Genomic DNA, 19,272 nt, shown 5'->3' with positions numbered 1-19,272 from the left:
CTCTTATATGCCTCGGCTAAAAAAGACAAGTATCCCATATGCCTTCTTAACCACCTTAGCTACCTGTCCTGCTACCTTAAGGGACCGGTGGACATGCACACCAAGGTCCTTCTGATCCTCGGTACTTCCCAGGGTCCTACCATTCATCGTGTATTCCCGTGCCTTGTTTGTCCTGCCCAAATGCGTCACCTCACGCTTATCAAGACAAAATTCCATTTACCATCGATCAGCTCATCTGACTGGCCCGTTTATATCCTCCTGTAATCTAAGACTTTCCTCCTCACTATTTACCACCCCATCAATTTTCCTGTCATCTGCGAAATTATTGATCAACCCTCCTACATTCAAGGCTAAATCATTTATATATACCACAAACAGCAAGAGACCCAACACTGATCCCTGTGGAACCCCAATGGACACAGGCATCCAGTCACAAAAACACCCCTCGACCATCACCCTCTGCTTCCTGCCACTCAGCCAATTCTGGATCCAATTTGCCAAATTGCCTTGGATCCCATGAGCTCTTTTGTTATCAGTCTCCCATGCGGGACCTTATCAGAAGCCTTGCTGAAGTCCAAGTAGACTACGTCAAATGCATTGCCCTCATCTACATACCTGGTCACCTCTTCGAAAAATTCAATCAAATTGGTCAGACATGACTTCCCCTCAACCAAACCATGCTGACTGTCCTTGATTAATCCCTGCATCTCCAAGTGTAGATTAATTCTGTCCCTCAGAATTGCTTCCAATAGTTTCCCCACCACTAAGGTTAGACTGACTGGCCTGTAGTTTCCTGGTTTATCCCTTCCTCCCTTCTTGAATAACATTACCACATTGGCTGTCCTCCAGTCGTCTGGCATCTCTCCAGTAGCCGGAGAGATATTGAAAATTATTGCTAGCGCCCCTGCTATCTTCTTGCTTGCCTCACTCAACAGCCTGGGATACATTCCATCCAGGCCTGGAGATTTATCTACTTTTAAGCCTGCCAGACCACTTAGAACCTCCTCCCTTTCAATGCTAACTTATTTAATTATATCACAGTCCTTCTGCCTGATTTCCATACCTACGTCATCCCCCTCACTTGTGAACGCCGACACAAAGTATTAATTTAGAACCCTACCTACGTCTTCTGACTCCACACACAATTTACCACTAGGGTCCTTAATGGGACCTACTCTTTCCCTAGTTATCCTCTTATTCTTAATGTACGTGTAAAATAACTTTGGATTTTCCTTTATATTACTTGCCAATGTTTTCTCTTGCCCCCTTTTTGCTCTCCTAATTTCCTTTTTAAGATCCCCCCAACACATTCTATACTCCTCTCGGGCTTCCGTTGTTTTGAGCCCTTGTATCTGCCATAAGCCTCCCTTTTTCTCTTTATTCATTGCTGTATATCCCTCGACATCCAGGGTTCCCTGGATTTGTTGGTCCCACCCATTATTTTTACTGGAATATGTTGCCCTATACTCTCCCAATTTCCTTCTTGAATGAGTCCCACTGCTCTGACACAGTTTTACATAAAAGTAGCTGCTCCCAGTCCACTCTGGTCTGATCTTATTAAAATCGGCCTTCCTCCAATTTAGATTTCAAGCCCATTCTTGTCCTTTTCCATAACAACCTTGAATATAACGCAGTTATGATCGCTATCTGCAAAATACTCCCTCCACTGATACCTCTACCACTTGCCTGACTACATTCCCTCTCTTGCAGGACCTTCTACACACTGGCTTTAAAAGCTCTCCTGGATGCATTTTAAGAATTCCGCTCCCTCTATCACACTATGACTAACCCAGTTAATGTTGGAGAAGTTGAAATCCCCCACTATTATTGCCTTATTATTTTTACACTTCTCTGAAATTTGCCTACATATCTGCTCTTCTATTTCTCTCTGACTGTTTGGGGGCCTATAGTACATTCCCAGCAACGTGATTGCTCCTTTTTTGTTTTTACGTTTTACCCATATGGCTTCATTTGAGGAGCCTTCTAAGATGTCATCCTTCCTTACTGCTGCAATTGATTCCTTGATCAATATTGCGATACCCCCTCTTTTACCTCCTTCCCTGTCCCACCTGAAGACCCTGTATCCTGGAATATTGAGCTGTCAATCCTGCCCCTCTCTCAACCATGTCACTGTGACAGCAATGACATCATACTTCCCTGTGTTAATTTGTGCCCTCAACTCATCTGCCTTATTCGTCGTTAGACTCCTTGTATTAAAATAAGTACCATCTAGCCTTGCCAAACTCCCTTGTGCCTTAACTGGCCTATAATTTCTATGCCTTCCAGACTCACTTGCTCTCTCTTCTAATTTTGGCTACGCATCTCCCCCTGCTGAACCTCCTGTCAGGATCCCATCCCTCTGCCAAGTTAGTTTAAACCCTCCCCAACAGCACTAGCACACATCTCCTCAAGGATGTTGGTCCCATTCAGGTTCAGGTGCAACCCGTCCACATTATACAGGTCCCAATGTCCCAGAAATATAAAGCCCTCCCTCCTGCACCATCTCTCCAGCCATTCATCTGGACTAACCTCTTATTTCTACATTCATTAGCGCATGGCACCGGAAGTAATCCAGAGAATACTACCATTGAAGTCCTGTTTTTTAATCTGTTTCCTGTTTCCCTAAATTCTACTTGAAGGACCTCATCCCTCTTTCTACCTATGTCGTCGGTACCAATATGTACCACGATGTCTGTCTGTTTGCCCTCCCCCTTTAGAATGCCCTGCAGCCGTTCAGTGACATCCTTGACCCTGACACCAGGGAGGCAACATACCATCCTGGAGTCAAGTCTACAGCTGCAGAAACGTGATTGCTCCTTTTTGTTTTTAAGTTTTACCCATAAGGCTTCATTTGAGGAGCCTTCTAAGATGTCATCCTTCCTTACTGCTGTAATTGATTCCTTGATCAATATTGTGATACCCCCTCCTCTTTTACCTCCTTGCCTGTCTCCCCTGAAGACCCAATATCCTGGAATATTTAGCTGTTAGTCCTGCCCCTCTCCCAACCCTGTCACTGTGACAGCAATGACATCATACTTCCATGTGTTAATTTGTGCCTTCAACTCATCTGCCTTATTCGTCGTCAGACTCCTTGCATTAAAATAAATACCATCCAACCTTGTCAAACTCCCTTGTGCCTTAACTGGCCTATAATTTCTATGCCTTCCAGACTCACTTGCTCTCTCTTCTGATTTTGGCTGTGCATCTCCGCAGTCTGTTCCCCTATCGAGTCTCCTACCACTACTGCTTTTCCCCTCTTTTTTCTCCTCTCCTATGCAGCTGAGTCACTCACCGTGCCATGAGCGTGGCTGCACTCCCCAGAGGAACCGTCACTCTCACCGTTTTTCAACATAGAAAAACGGGTCTCGAGTGAGATGCATCCTGGGGATTTCCTGACTACCTGCCTGACACCTTTCTTCTGACTGATGGTCACCCATTTCCTCTCTGTCTGCACTTCTGTAAGCTGTGAGGTGACCATGTCTAAAAACGTGCTATCCATGAAACTCAGCCTCGCGGATGCACCTCAGTGTCTCCAGCTGCCGCTCAAGCTCTGAAACTCGGAGCTCAAGTAGCTGCAGCTGGTGGCACTTCCTGCACATGTGGTCGGTCAGAGCGCAAGGAGCATCTAGGACTTCCCACATGTTGCAGACGGTACATAACACGGGACTGAACTGCCCTGCCATGCCTATAGTTGAAATAAAAAACCCTTACTTTAAGTTACGTATAGTAAAAAAAAAAAATTATTTATGTACTTTAAATAAAAATTAGAACCCTTATATCTCCTTAGCGATCTATTTTAAACTGGAGAAAAACACTTACCCACTACTCACCAGTCAGCTCTCACCTTTGTACTGACGTCACTTTTTGAAGCTTCCCCACACTCGCACTGGTTCTGATCTCTCTGCCACTCTCTCGCGCTGTCTTGTGATGTCACTCTTGGTTATTTTCAACAAGAACTGACTGCAGGACACTCTTCCCAGACCGCTTCACCGCGATGCTGACTGCAGACACTCTTGCTGCTTCACCGCGATGCTGACTGCAGGACGCTCTTCCCAGACTAATTCACCGCGATGCTGACTGCAGGAAGCTCTTACCAGACTTCTTCATCGAGATGCTGACTGTAGGACACTCTTCTTGAAGTTATGTTGCCTATCCCTTGATTTACAAAATTTAGTTAATTTGAATGAGACATTGAACCTCTCAAGTTCATGTAAAAGATCCCACAACACTATTTTGAAGAGAAGTAGAGAAGTTCTGCCCGGTGTCCTGGCCAATAATTTATCCAGCAGCCAACACCTAGAAACAAGTTATATGACCATTTTCATAATGCTGTTTGTAGGACCTTGCTATATACAGAGATAAAAACAAAAAAACTGCGGATGCTGGAAATCCAAAACAAAAACAGAATTACCTGGAAAAACTCAGCAGGCCTGGCAGCATCGGCGGAGAAGAAAAGAGTTGACGTTTCGAGTCCTCATGACCCTTCAACAGAACTAGGTGAATCCAAAGGAGGAGTGAAATATAAGCTGGTTTAAGGTGTGTGTGTGTGTGTGTGGTGGGGGTGGGGGGGGGGGCTGAGAAATGGAGGGGGTTGGTGTGGTTGTAGGGACAAGCAAGCAGTGATAGAAGCAGATCACCAAAAAATGTCTGTGTTTAATTGACGGCCACTGCTCTTCAAGAAATGCCTTCCTTGAAGAAGTTTTGTTCGTCTCTGCGACAAGATTTCCGTATCTCTCTTTTGCCTTGCTCACCTTCATTGCTTTCCATTTCTCTCCTGGTGTTTGACAAGGTGTTTACTAAAACCCGCTTTCACAGCCATATCTCCTTTCTCAGTGACTGTCTCCGTCTCCGACTTACCCTACGTGGAGTTCAACTGAAATTCCACCCCTCATGTTTCGAATCCACCCAGGATTACAGGTATCTCTGGGACATAAAACGTTTCTCGGACTGCTGTTCCCGTCACATTCTGAGATCCACACTCAGTGCCATATGAACACACTTGACCTCTTCCTCCAGCAGCACCGCTGTACCCTTTTTCAAAGCTGCGCGTGCCCCCAGTTTCATTTTATTCTTTGTCTCATCCGATGCCTCAACAAGAAACTTTTTCTCTTTCTCTCAAGTGCTAAGGAACGCAAGCTCCAACAACTCATCGACACCAACATCCATCTAGGACCCTCCACCCCTGCCTGTACCTCCGTCACCACCCCATCTTCCAATCCCAGCTCCAGCTGTGTATTCGCTATACCCCCTGACCTTCCCCTCTCCGATGCTGAACGTTCAGTGCTCAGCAAAGGACTTAGTTTCATACCCTTACGCCCTCACCTCAATGAATTTCGGGCTCGGCTCGATGCTGAACTCTTCTTCCGCCGTCTTCGTCTCCGGGCTCATTTCTTTGGGCAGGAGTCCTCTCCCCGTTCAACGGATCCTTTCACCCACCTCCAACATTCTCCCTCCACCTGGACCCCTCCCTCTGGATTCTTACCTTCTCTTGATCTTTTCATTGAGAACTGTCGGCGTGACATTAGTTGTCTCAATTTCTCTGCTCCTCACTCATTCTAATCTCTCTTTCTCTGAACTTACTGCACTCCATTCTCTCAGGTCCAACCCTGACATTGTCATCAAACCCGCTGACAAGGATGGTGCTGTTGTTGGCTGGCGCACTAACCTCTACCTCGCGGAGGCTGAGCATCAACTTGCAGACACTTCCTCCTACCTCTCCCTGGACCATGACCCCACCACTGAACATCAAGCCATTGTTTCCAGGACTGTCACTGACCTCATCTCCTCTGGGGATCTTCCTCCCACAGCTTCCAACCTGATAGTCGCCCAACCTCGGACGGCCCGCTTTTACCTCCTACCCAAAATCCACAAACAGAACTGTCCCGGTAGACCGATCGTGTCAGCTTGCTCCTGCCCCACAGAACTCATTTCTCGTTATCTTGACTCCCTTCTCTCTCCCCTTGTCCAGTCCCTTCCCATCTACATCCGTGATTCCTCTGACACCTTAAAATTTCCAGTTCCCTGGCCCTAACCGCTTCCTCTTCACCATGGACGTCCAATCCCTCTACACCTGCATCCCCCACCAGGATGGTCTGAGGGCCCTTAGCTTCTTCCTCGAACAGAGGCCCGAACAATCCCCATCCACCACTACTCTCCGTCTGGCTGAACTTGTTCTCACACTGAACAATTTCTCCTTCAACTCCTCTCACTTCCTCCAAATAAAAGGTGTGGCTATGGGTACCCGCATGAGCCCCAGCTATGCCTCTCTCTTTAGGAGGTATGTGGAACATTCCTTGTTCCAGTCCTACTCCGGCCCCCTACCACAACTCTTTCTCCGGTACATCGATGATTACTTCGGTGCTGCTTCATGCTCTCCTCGGGACTTGGAAAAATTTATTAATTTTGCTTCCAATCTCCACCCCTCCATCATTTTCACGTGGTCCATCTCTGACACTTCCCTTCCCTTCCTTGACCTCTCTGTCTCAATCTCTGGTGATAGACTGTCCACCAATATCCATTACAAACCTACCGACTCCCACAGCTTCCTCTACTACAGCTCCTCACACCCCGCTTCCTGTAAGGACTCCATCCCATTCTCTCAGTTCCTTCGCCTCCATTGCATCTGTTCCGATGACGCTACCTTCAAAAACAGTTCCTCTGACATGTCCTCCTTCTTCCATAACCGAGGTTTTCCACCCACGGTCGTTGACAAGGCCCTCAACCGTGTCCGGCCCATCTCCCGCGCATCCGCCCTCACGCCTTCTCCTCCCTCCCAGAAACATGATAGGGTCCCCCTTGTCCTCACTTATCACTCCACCAGCCTCCGCATTCAAAGGATCATCCTCTGCCATTTCCACCAACTCCAGCATGATACCACCACCAAACACATCTTCCCTTCACCCCCCCTATCGGCATTCCGTAGGGATCGTTCCCTCCGGGACACCCTGGTCCACTCCTCCATCACCCCCTACTCCTCAACCCCCTCCTATGGCACCACCCCATGCCCACACAAAAGATGTAACACCTGCCCCTTCACTTCCTCTCTCCTCACCGTCCAAGGGCCCAAACACTCCTTTCAAGTGAAGCAGCATTTCACTTGCATTTCCCCCAACTTAGTCTACTGTATTCGTTGCTCCCAATGTGGTCTCTACATTGGAGAGACCAAAAGTAAACTGGGCGACCGCTTTGCAGAACACTTGCGGTCTGTCCGCAAGAATGACCCAAACCTCCCTGTCGCTTGCCATTTTAACACTCCACCCTGCTCTCTTACCCACATGTCTGTCCTTGGCTTGCTGCATTGTTCCAGTGAAGCCCAACGCAAACTGGAGGAACAACATCTCATCTTCCGACTAGGCACTTTACAGCCTTCTGGACTGAATATTGAATTCAACAACTTTAGGTCTTGAGCTCCCCCCTCCATCCCCACCCCCTTTCTGTTTCTTCCCCCTTACTTTTGTTTTTTCCAATAAATTATATAGATTTTTCTTTTCCCACCTATTTCCATTATTTTTAAATATTTTTAAATCTTTTATGCTTCCCCCACCCCCACTAGAGCTATACCTTGAGCGCCCTACCATCCATTCTTAATTAGCACATTTGTTTAGATAATATCACCAACTTCAACAGCTATGTGTTTTTTTTTTCTGTTGTCTGTGACATCTTTTGATGATCTGCTTCTATCACTGCTTGTTTGTCCCTACAACCACACCACCCCCCTCCACTTCTCTCCCCCCACCCACCCCCCGCACACACCTTAAACCAGCTTACATTTCACCCCTTTCTTGGATTCACCTAGTTCTGTTGAAGGGTCATGAGGACTCGAAACGTCAACTCTTTTCTCCTCCGCCGATGCTGCCAGACCTGCTGAGTTTTTCCAGGTAATTCTGTTTTTGTCTTGCTATATACAAATTGGCTGCCATGTTTCCTACAGTACAACAATGAATATACTTCAAAAGTACTTCATTGGTTGTAAAGTGCTCTGGGACTTCCCGCAGCTGTGAAAGACTCTATAGAAATGCAAGCTTTCTTTAATCAAATGCCAGCTTGTTGAAGAGTGGTTAGTTGATTGCTGCCCAAGCTACGACTGCACAGCATTAGCTTCTTTCATCACCACCACATCAAGATTATTATGGAAAATAAAAGTGCATGGTGTAGCGGTAACACATTAGCATGGATAGAAGATTGGCTGGCTGGCAGAAAGCAGAGAGTTTGCACAAATGGGCCTTTTTCTAATTGGCAGGATGGGACGAGTGGAGTCCCACAGGGGTATGTGCTGGGGCCTCAACTTTTTACGATTTATATCAATGACTTAGATGAGGGGAGTGAAGACATGGTAGCTAAATTTGCAGATGACACAAAGATTGGTAGGAAAGTATGTTGTGAAGAGGACATGAGGAAGTTGCAGATGGATATAGGTAGGTTGAGTGAGGGGGCAAAGATCTGGCAAATGGATTTTAATGTGGGAAAATGTGAAGTTGTTCACTTTGGTAGGAAGAACAAAAAAGCAGAATATAAATAGAGAATGGCTGCATAATTCTGAGGTTTAGAGGGATCTAGGTGTTCTAGTACATGAATCACAAAAGTTAGTACGTAAGAACAGCAAGTAATTAAGAAAGCTAATGGAATACTATCCTTTATTATGAAAGGGATTGAACATAAAATGACGTTATGATTCAGTTATATAGGGCATTGGTGAGACCGCACCTCAAATACTATGTGCAGTTTTGGTCTCCTTATTTAAGGAAGATGTAAATGCATTGGAGGCAGTTTAAAGGAGGTTTACTAGATTGATACGTGGAATGAGTGGGTTGTCTTATGAGGAAAGGTTGGACAGACAGGGCTTGTTTCCACTGGAGTTTAGAAGAATGAGGGGTGATTTGATTGAAGTATACAAGAACCTGAACGGCCTTGACAAGGTAGACCTTGAAAAACTTGCGGGCGAGTCCAGAGCTAGGGGGCACTGTTTTAAAATTAGGGGATGCCCTTTTAATACAGAGATAAGGGGAGTTTTTTTCTCTGAGGTTTGTGCGACTTTGGAATTCTCTGCCTCAGAAGGTGGTGAAGGCGGGGTCACTGAATATTTTTAAGGTAGTGGTAGATAGATTCTTGGTAGGCAAGGGAATCAAAGGTTATCAGGGTTAGATGGGAATATGGAAATTGAAACACAAGTTGATCAGCCATGATCTAATCGAATGGCAGAGCAGGCTCGAGGGGCCAAATGGCCTACTTCAGTTTCTATTTCTTATATTCTAAGCCACTCAGTTGTACTTAACAGCAATGCTTGCAGTGGTTCAAGAAGGCAGCTCACCCCACCTTTTCCAGGTCAATTAGGGACAGGCAATAATTGCTGGCTTTGCCAGTGATGCCCATATCCTGTGAGTGAATAAAAAAAACACTGGCAAGACAATGTCACCTGACTGTTATCTATTGACTATGTGGCAGTCTACTACGATTTTCAAACACTACGTAAACTGTCGTTAACTCATTCCAACTACGTGCCTTTGTCACGGGATCCTGGCCTGATTGACATCGGTTCCCCCCACTCTTCGATGAGTCAGTTTTTAAATCATTGTACTCATTTGCAAATCCCTCTCCAGATTTGCTTCTTTCTTTCAGCTGAACCTTATTCATGCCTGCTCACAACATTTGCTCTTACATTTGCTTGGTTCCCAAAACTTCCAAATGTGTTTCAAAGTGGTGTAATCGGAAATAGGATGGGCGATCAAAAATTTGTGTCAATTCACCGAATTTTAAGGAAGGTCATAAAAAAGAGTGACATCGAGGGGCTTAGGCAGGAAATTCAGAGAATGGGTCCAGGTGGCTACGTCTCTGTCTACACTGTAAAATCCAGGCAAATGCAACCCATTAGAATTGAGCCTCTGCAACACAGAGCTGCCATGCACAAACATCTCTCATGAGCAGTATTCATTCTTCCGTGTCAGACTGGCTCCTGGGATCATGGCCCAGATCCTCCGCTCAGACAAGTAGCAAAACATGAAATAGTCAATATATAATCCACCACCGTCCATTTGCTACCTTGTCTTTACAAATTGCTGCTGGCAGAATGCTCGGTTCCAGTCCTTACAGAAAATCACAGAACCTATATAACTGATCTAGCCATTGCCCACACACAGCACTATGAAAATTCAATCTGCTGTTGGAAAGCCGAGGATTAGCTGCTACTTGCAAGCTTGGCCAGGGTTCTTGCCCAACAGGAAGATCGAGAAAACTTTTCTCTGCTTTGGCACCACTCAACACAATAAACAAGTGTGTACATAGATTGCAGGAAACATCAGAGGATTCAGGCACCTTGGCTACAGGCCAACCTCATACCACCAAGCCACACTGTAGCCTCTTAGTGTAACTGCGGCTGAAACAGGCCCCAGTACTCTGCTCAATCTCCACAGGGGCGCGCTGCTGCCACCTTAACATCATGCAACGACTCGTAACCCCTCCCCTGTGATCACCCAGTTATAGTAACTAGGACTGACTGGTTCTGCCATTGAGTACTCCTGCTTTAATATATCATAGAATCATAGAAGGTGGCCCTTTCCCCATTGTGTTTGTGCAGGTCTTTCAAAGAACTATCCAATTAGCCCTCCTCTTCTGCCTTTTTCTCCATAGCCCTGTAAATTTCTCCTGGTAAGAGCTGTGTAGCTGAAAGTACTGTGTAATCTCTAATATAAGTGTGTGATATTCTCTGTATCAAACCCTGACTTGAGAAAGTACGTGAAGTTCTCGTAATAAACATTTTTGAAACAATACCTAATCCTAACAATTATTCTTGGTCCCAGTTTACATGTTCATCTGCTGCATTACACCAACCATTCAGCATTTTACCCAAACATCGCTGAGAAAGGAAATAAATGCTATGCAAAATAACATTGCAATTGTGATGCCCTTTTCCTAATCAACTATGGTTTCATGCTTTATTATGAATTAATTTTCATCCACAGAAAAAGATTCACGAGAATGGTTCCAGGGAGGAGGATTGAAGATAGATTGGAGAAGTTAGGACTGTTTTCCTTGAAGAAGGCTGAGAGGAAATTTGATAGAGGTATCCTGGGGTCTGGACAGAGTAGGTAGGGAGAAACGGTTCTCATTCGTGAAAGGATAGAGAACAAGAGGCACAGGTTTAAAATAATTGGCAAAAGAAGCAATATGAGGAAAGATTTTTTCACGTGGTGAGTGGTTAAGGTTAGAATGCAATCACTGCCTGGGAGTGTGGAGGAAGCAGGTTCAATCGAAACATTTAAAAGGGACTTAGACTGTTATCTGAAATGGATGATTGTGCAGGGTAATGGGGAGAAAGCAGGGGAATGGGGTTAAGTGATTTGCTTATTCGGAGAGCTGGTGCAGACACGAATGGTCTCCTTCTGCTTTGCGACGATTCCGTAACTGTGACTTCTGAATTGTAAGACTGGACCAGTCTTGGTGACAAGAACAAAATACCGCGGGTGCTGGAGATATGAATGGTATTATATCTCTAACTTTTCCCAATTCTGAGGAAAGGTTACAGGTTTGAAATGTTAACTCTCCACAGATGCTGCTGAATGTTTCCAACATTTTCTATTTTGTTAATAATGATCTTTCTCATTTTACAATAATTTTGGAATTGATGGTTCATCATAGCAATTAGTCTCTATCAATTAGTTTACAAGAGATCCAGACATGAGGTAAGAATATTCCCCAGTGGTGGAAAGCTTTGGGAACCATTGATCCAAAGCATGCCGCACCTAAATCGTATCTCAAATTACTCATATATTGTATTCCAAAATAGTGTTTTCTAAAACAAAAGGTACAATTTGCACTTAATGAATCAATTATATCATCTTTCACCATCTCCTTAGAGATTTCAGACTCACTCACTGAAATAATGTTAATTTTGAATTGACCCCCACTTTGAGTGCAGGCTATTTCCTCTGGCTGCACTGTTCTGGATAAGGAGATGCAGCGTCATGGTAAAATTGGCAAATCTCCAGGACCTGATATTTTTCTACTCTGGATGGTACACTAAGGAAACAAAGAAAAATAGTCATTATTTTCCAAAGCTCTCTAGATTCAAGAATTGTGCTTTTGGAATGAAAACTTACAAATGTCACTCTATTATCTAAAAAAGGAGGGAGGGGAAAAACAGTTAATTATAGACCCATAGTCTAACATCAATTGTGGGAAAGTTACTGAAATCTATCAAAGACAGAATGACTGGGCATTTCAACAGTGTGAGCTGTTCAGAGAGAGTCAGCATGAATTTGAGAAAAGTAGGTCCTGTCTGAAAAATTTAGTTGTTTTTTTTGAGGACACTAGTTTGGTGGATAGGGTAGTGTTATCTATATGGACTCCCAGAAGACATCTGGCAAAATTCTACACAAGAAATTATTAGCAAAATACTCATGTAATTGGAGGTAACCTTGTGACCTGGGTTATTTAATTGGTTGGGAGGTAAGGGACAGATGATTAGACATTAGCATGCATTGAGTTCACTTACCGAATGCAAAACAGACACAAAGCATATCAAGTTAGTGCTGGATCAGCCCACACCAATTTGTGCAGGCATTGGTTCCATTGCTAAATTCACAAGCAATACCACATCTGGAGTACTGCTTAAGGTTTTAGTCTCCATACTTGTAGTATTAGGGTGTTTGAGACTGTAAGGGTTAATATGGGACTGGGGAAACAGTACTACCCACATTATGATGTAGAGAGTCACATGGGAACAGTAGTGTGTAGGAGTGAAAAAACAAAAACAGAATTACCTGGAAAAACTCAGCAGGTCTGGCAGCATCGGTGGAGAAGAAAAGAGTTGACGTTTCGAGTCCTCATGACCCTTCAACAGAACTGAGTGAATCCAAGGAAGGGGTAAAATATAAGCTGGTTTAAGGTGTGTGCGTGGGAGGGGGGGTTTGGGTGGGGGGAGAGAAGTGGAGGGGGTTGGTGTGGTTGTAGGGACAAACAAGCAGTGATAGAAGCAGATCATCAAAAGATGTCACAGACAACAGAACAAAAGAACACATAGGTGTTAAAGTTGGTGATATTATCTAAACAAATGTGCTAATTAAGAATGGATGGTAGGGCACTCAAGGTATAGCTCTAGTGGGGGTGGGGGGAGCATAAAAGATTTAAAAATATTTAAAAATAATGGAAATAGGTGGGAAAAGAAAAATCTATATAATTTATTGGAAAAAACAAAAGGAAGGGGGAAGAAACAGAAAGGGGGTGGGGATGGAGGAGGGAGCTCAAGACCTAAAGTTGTTGAATTCAATATTCAGTCCAGGAAGGCTGTAAAGTGCCTAGTCGGAAGATGAGGTGTTGTTCCTCCAGTTTGCGTTGGGCTTCACTGGAACAATGCAGCAAGCCAAGGACAGACATGTGGGTAAGAGAGCAGGGTGGAGTGTTAAAATGGCAAGCGACAGGGAGGTTTGGGTCATTCTTGCGGACAGACCGCAGGTGTTCCGCAAAGCGGTCGCCCAGTTTAAGTTTGGTCTCTCCAATGTAGAGACCACCACATTGGGAGCAACGAATGCAGTAGACTAAGTTGGGCGAAATGCAAGTGAAATGCTGCTTCACTTGAAAGGAGTGTTTGCGCCCTTGGACGGTGAGGAGAGAGGAAGTGAAGGGGCAGGTGTTACATCTTTTGTGTGGGCATGGGGTGGTGCCATAGGAGGGGGTTGAGGAGTAGGGGGTGATGGAGGAGTGGACCAGGGTGTCCCGGAGGGAATGATCCCTACGGAATGCCGATGGGGGGGGTGAAGGGAAGGTGTGTTTGGTGGTGGCATCATGCTGGAGTTGGTGGAAATGGCGGAGGATGATCCTTTGAACGCGGAGGCTGGTGGGGTGATAAGTGAGGACAAGGGGGACCCTATCATGTTTCTGGGAGGGAGGAGTAGGCGTGAGGGTGGATGTGCGGGAGATGGCCCGGACACGGTTGAGGGCCCTGTTAACGACCGTGGGTGGAAAACCTCGGTTAAGGAAGAAGGAAGACATGTCAGAGGAACTGTTCTTGAAGGTAGCATCATCGGAACAGATGCGACGGAGGCGAAGGAACTGAGAGAATGGGATGGAGTCCTTACCAGAAGCGGGGTGTGAGGAGCTGTAGTCAAGGTAGCTGTGGGAGTCGGTAGGTTTCTAATGGATATTGGTGGACAGTCTATCGCCAGAGATTGAGACAGAGAGGTCAAGGAAGTGTCAGAGATGGACTACGTGAAAATGATGGAGGGGTGGAGATTGGAAGCAAAATTAATAAATTTTTCCAAGTCCCGACAAGAGCATGAAGCAGCACCGAAGTAATCATCGATGTACTGGAGAAAGAGTTGTGGAAGGGGGCCGGATGCTGCCAGTCCTGCTGAGTTTTTCCAGGTAATTCTGTTTTTGTTTTGGATTTCTAGCATCCCCAGTTTTTTTGTTTTTATGTGTGTAGGAGTGAGTTTGGTAGAAGTTGGCATGAAGATAGGCTACAGTCCTCACTAGGTGCTCTGTATATAGTTATGTTTCATTAATAAACAGTTATTGTTCAACCATACAAGCCTCTAGACCTAAAAAAAGATATACTTACCTTAGGGACAGGGTGCAAATCAGGTTCACTGAATTGATTTCTGGAGTCTGAGGTTGTCCGCTGAGGAATGATTGAATTAAAGGGGCCTATGAACTTAGAAGAATAAGCGCTAATCTCACTGAAACACAAGATTCTGAGAGGTCTTGAACAGGGTATATGCTATGAGGCTGTTTCCTGATTAGATAGTCTAGGACTAGGGGGGTGGTCTCAGGACAAGGGGCCTGCCATTTTGGATCGAGATGAGGAAAAATTCTTCCCTCAGAGGGCTGTGAATCTTTTGGAATTCTCCACTTTAGAGGGCAGTGGATGCTCAGTTGTTGAGTAAGTTTGAGGTGGAGATCAACTTTTGAACTCTAAGGGAAACAAGAGACATGGGGACAAAGGTTGAAGATCAGCCATAATCTAATTAAATGGTGGGTTAGGCTTGGGGATCTGAATGGTCTACTCCTGCTCCTATTTCTTATGTTGTTAGGAAGTTATGAAGGGCACAGACAGAATGAGTGAATAGACAAAACGATGACAGGTGGAGTTGAATGTGAGGAAGTGTGAGCTCATCCACTGTGGATTTAAGGAAGACAAATTGGAAATTTTCTTAATGGTGAGAGACTAGGAGCTGTGGTGGAGCAAGAGGATTTAGATGCCTCGGTAGACAAACCACTAAAAGCTAGTGCAAGGGTACAAAAAGTAATTAAAAAGGCTAATGGAGTGTTGACCATTATCTCAAAAGAATTGGAATACAAAGTGTACAGTGCTTTCATCAGACTCCATCTGGATTAAGGTGTTGGAAGGATATAGTGCAGATTCACTAGAATAACATCAGGGTTTTTTGGATTAAATTATCAGGACAAATGCATCAACTGGATTTGTATTGCTTTGAGTTTTGAAGGTTGAGGGCTGATCTAATTGAGGTATTTAAAATTATAAAAAGATTTGATGGAGTAGATAGAGAGAAATTACCTCCCCTCATGGCACAATCCAAGACAATAGGGCCATATTCTTAATATTTGAGCTGGACCATTTAAGAATTAAATCAGGAAGCACATCTCTCACAAAGGAGATTTGGAACTCTTTTGTCCCAAAAACTGTAGATTGATAGATTTTTGTTAATTAAGGGTTTCAGGATATATGGAGAAAAGCTGATAAAATAGAGTCAAAGTACAGATCAGCCATGATCTAAATGAATGACAAAATAGGCTCCAGAGGCTGAATGGCCCGTTTCCCATCTTCAGCTGAAATGCAGCTACTGAAGAAAATTAGGACAGCAATTTGCGGTTTCTTGGTTACTTTTGAAATATTTAGAAAACTCTGCAAAATTACAATGCTGTTGTTTCAACTTACAGTGCTCAAATGTCCTGAAGAAATCTTTTCCCAAAGCTATATTGCTCAGAAGCAGCAACATAGTTAGGATATAGAAGTCACTGAAACCAGACTCAACAAGGACATCCATGTTCAATTATATAACCTTCAGAACGCAATCCATGTAGCAAGAGTTGTGCAGATACTTAGAGATTTCACCTACTCTCCAAAGGACAAAGAGAAACACAAGGTGAAACAGACAAAAAGATATATGTTTGTAATCAAAAAGTTGTTGAGGATGTTCAAGTTCACAATTTTTTTGTTCTTGGAATGTGGATGTAATTGGCAAAGTTACATTTATGTCCCAGAGGGCATTAAGAGTCAACCACACAGTATGGGACTGGAGCCACACGGAGGCCAGCTTCGCTTCCCTAGGGCAGGAGGAGGATATTTGTGAATCAATTGGATTCATAAGCTCTCGTGGCCAGTTCTTTTGGCATCAGCTCATAAATCATTCAGAACTTTGGGTTGTTTGACCAGTCCTATGTTTAAGTATGATTTCTAATAAAAATGGAAACGCGGTGCAGGTGCATGTCAGATAATCTGCAGAAAACATTACAAGGTCGTGTTTTTTGTTAACACCTTTTTAATAGGTCAAATAACTGTACAGTTCATTATATTCTTCCTGAGAATAATTTATACCCCAAAATGAAGGAGGGAGTTCCAGAGAACAGGTAATACATATGGAAAATAGAAATAAACATGTACCACACCTGCATACTACGCTGTTCCCAAAAAACTCCTAGACAAGCCAGAAACAAGATGGTTAGTAACTATTTTTTGTTTAATTGTGATCATGGCTTTTGTTTTAAATAATTAAAAAAATGAAGTTAAACAATGGTAGAAGAAATATTAATACACAGCACTCAATTTTACTGCATCTGCAAATGCAGCACAATCTGTTCCAGGTGTCCTCTAAACAACTGGCATGTATTTCTGCTTGAAGCAAGATACAGTCTCGGGTCTATTCTACATGCTAGTCTTTTAATTAACACTTCAGAGTGTTGCTGAAATACAGGAGCACCTCCATTCTCCACATGAGGTGGTGTAACGAAGAAAGGTTTTTTTTGTTACCTTAAATGACTTCAGTCTGAAAATATAACATCTTTGTTCAAATCCTGGTTGATGTATTGCAGCTAAATATTGGTCTGTTTCTATTCAGTGTGTTCCAGTCTGGAGTTCCTGTACTGTGGAGCAAGAATTCTCAGCCCTCGGGTGTCCCGGAATCCTCGACTTGACAGTACTTGTTCTGCTTTTTATATATATCTAGATATATAAAGTTTTTTTTTTGGCTCTTTGTAATTCCACATGCTGGTGGTAGATTTGATCACATGATCATTTCAAGAACCCCCAGAATAGGCTTCGGTTGGCTAGAGGGGTCTAGGCTGACCTCCAATCATTTTCAGTCTGGCTTGGTCAATAACATCGAGCAAGTTTTTGGCATCCACGGCCAATGCATGCGCAGCTGTCAGCATCTGCTTCTTATATTCCTGCTGGAGAGTTGTCATCACATACTGTTGGGCCAGCTTCATTTTCCCAATTAATTCTGCTAGGTCGGAGTTCAATAGCTTTTGTGCCATCTCAATCTATAGAGGAAAAATAAGGATTAGAGGTTTCCACAACCAAATACATGTTTAAAAGATAAACCGTGATATATGAGCATAATTGTAAAAACTGGTATCAACATCTCAATGATTATATGAACTAAGCAGTATTTAGTTGAATGAGTAAAATTCATCTTTTGCATATGCTAAGATGGGAGCATAATTTGTAATATGTTAATAATGATGTGCTATTATAATGTAAAACCGAACAGACGATCAAATAAAAACTTGAATTTGCAAAAAGAAAAAATATCAAGAAAAGAATTCAGTCAAACATAGGGCAGCATTTTCCCGTTGGCGAGTGGGGGGCAGGGCCTGCTCGCTGATGCGTAAAATGATGCGTGGTGACGTTGGGTGGGTGTCATCGCATGTCATTCAGATATGCAGCTCAGCGGGCGCACAGCCGAGTCGGGCTGCACACCCGTCAAACTGTCAAAGGCCTATTAAGACCTGTTAAAAAGTAATTAACTGAGCTGTTGTCCAAATTTAAGGTTGGTGGCCAGGAAAAGAGCCCAGGCGGCCTTCGCATTTTTCATGAAACCTCATCCACGGGTGGGATGAGGTTTCATGAAGGGTTTATTATTTAAATAAAAAGTTTTGAAATAAATAATGGACTTGTCCCAGCTCATGTGACTATTTCACATGAGGGAACATGTCCTTAAATTTTTTTTCCCCATCTTTATTCAAATTTCCATAACATAAACAAATCTCCCTGAAGCACCTCCGTACTCAGGGAGATCTCTGTACTCTTTGGTGTGCATGCGCGGAAAAGCGCAGGGAACCACTCACGGAATCCCCCCCGCCCTCACAAGGAGCGCTCAGCGCTTCCGGGCGCGCGTCACAATAGAGGCCCGCCAAGTTAAATGGCGGCGTGGACCTGATCGGGGGCACTGCCCCTGCACAACCCCCTCGACGGGGAAATTTCTGGCTATAAGATCGTTAGAATTTGATCTAATGGCGATCTTTAAAATGATGAAAGGTTTTGATAGAATGGATACAGAGAGAATGTTTCCTCTTGTGGGGGAGAGCATAACTGGGGGCCATCAGTATAAGGTAGTCAGCAAGAAATCCAGAATTCAGTAGAAACCTCTTCACCCAAAAAGTGGTAATAATGTGGTACTTGCTACCATAAGGAGTGGGTGAAGTGAATGGTATAGCTGCATGTAAGAGGAAACTAGCCAAGCGTCTGAAGGAGAAAGGAATAGATGCAATGGTAGATTTAGATGAGAAAATATAGGAGGGGGCTCAAGTGGAGCGTAAAAACCAACATGGATTGGTGAGGCCAAATGGCCTGTATAATCTATGAGTTACACAATAGATGATCCCTTGCGGCTTTTGTTTTAAAGCTCCATTTAACTAAAGAAAAATTAGGCCAAATCTTCCTGGAAAATCAATGATGACTCCATGGATGCATGCCTTTACTAATGTGTAAATTAAGCACTGAGTTCAGGCAAAGAGGAGTTAATAATGAGCTGCAAATCTACATAACTTTCTGGTCGATTTACACCGCTCCAACTTTTGCCTCATACAAATGGCAGCTTACCCTCAACCCTGCCCCTGTAATTTATTTTTAAGAACTTGCAGGATTTACACATTAATTGGTGATTATTCTTTGTGCAGAAAGTTAGGACTTGCCCTCAACAGTGCAGGTATCCTTTTAACTGCGTAATAATTGTTAATGCAATACCAATTAACTTCTTTAACCAGTCAAATCTCATTCTTACATACGGGTTAGGAGCGGGAGAAGGCCACTCGAGCCTG

The 19,272-nt window shown here is 43.9% G+C and overlaps 1 protein-coding gene across 9 annotated transcripts in view; it reads right to left on the bottom strand.

Annotated features, from left to right (window-relative positions):
- Window positions 1-16,672: 16,672 nt before the first annotated feature.
- ptk2aa (protein tyrosine kinase 2aa) overlaps window positions 16,673-19,272 on the bottom strand; it is a 551,780-nt gene continuing 549,180 nt past the window's right edge. For all 9 annotated transcript variants that reach the window (XM_041189015.1, XM_041189013.1, XM_041189014.1 and 6 more), the window contains one exon: window positions 16,673-17,493. In XM_041189015.1, coding sequence (XP_041044949.1) covers window positions 17,278-17,493 — 216 coding nt within the window. In that variant the 3' untranslated portion in view covers window positions 16,673-17,277. The remainder of the gene's footprint in view (window positions 17,494-19,272) is intronic.

Source organism: Carcharodon carcharias, chromosome 6, assembly GCF_017639515.1.
Source record: "Carcharodon carcharias isolate sCarCar2 chromosome 6, sCarCar2.pri, whole genome shotgun sequence".
NCBI classification, from domain to species: domain Eukaryota; kingdom Metazoa; phylum Chordata; class Chondrichthyes; order Lamniformes; family Lamnidae; genus Carcharodon; species Carcharodon carcharias.
This window is presented reverse-complemented; position numbering and strand designations above follow the sequence as displayed.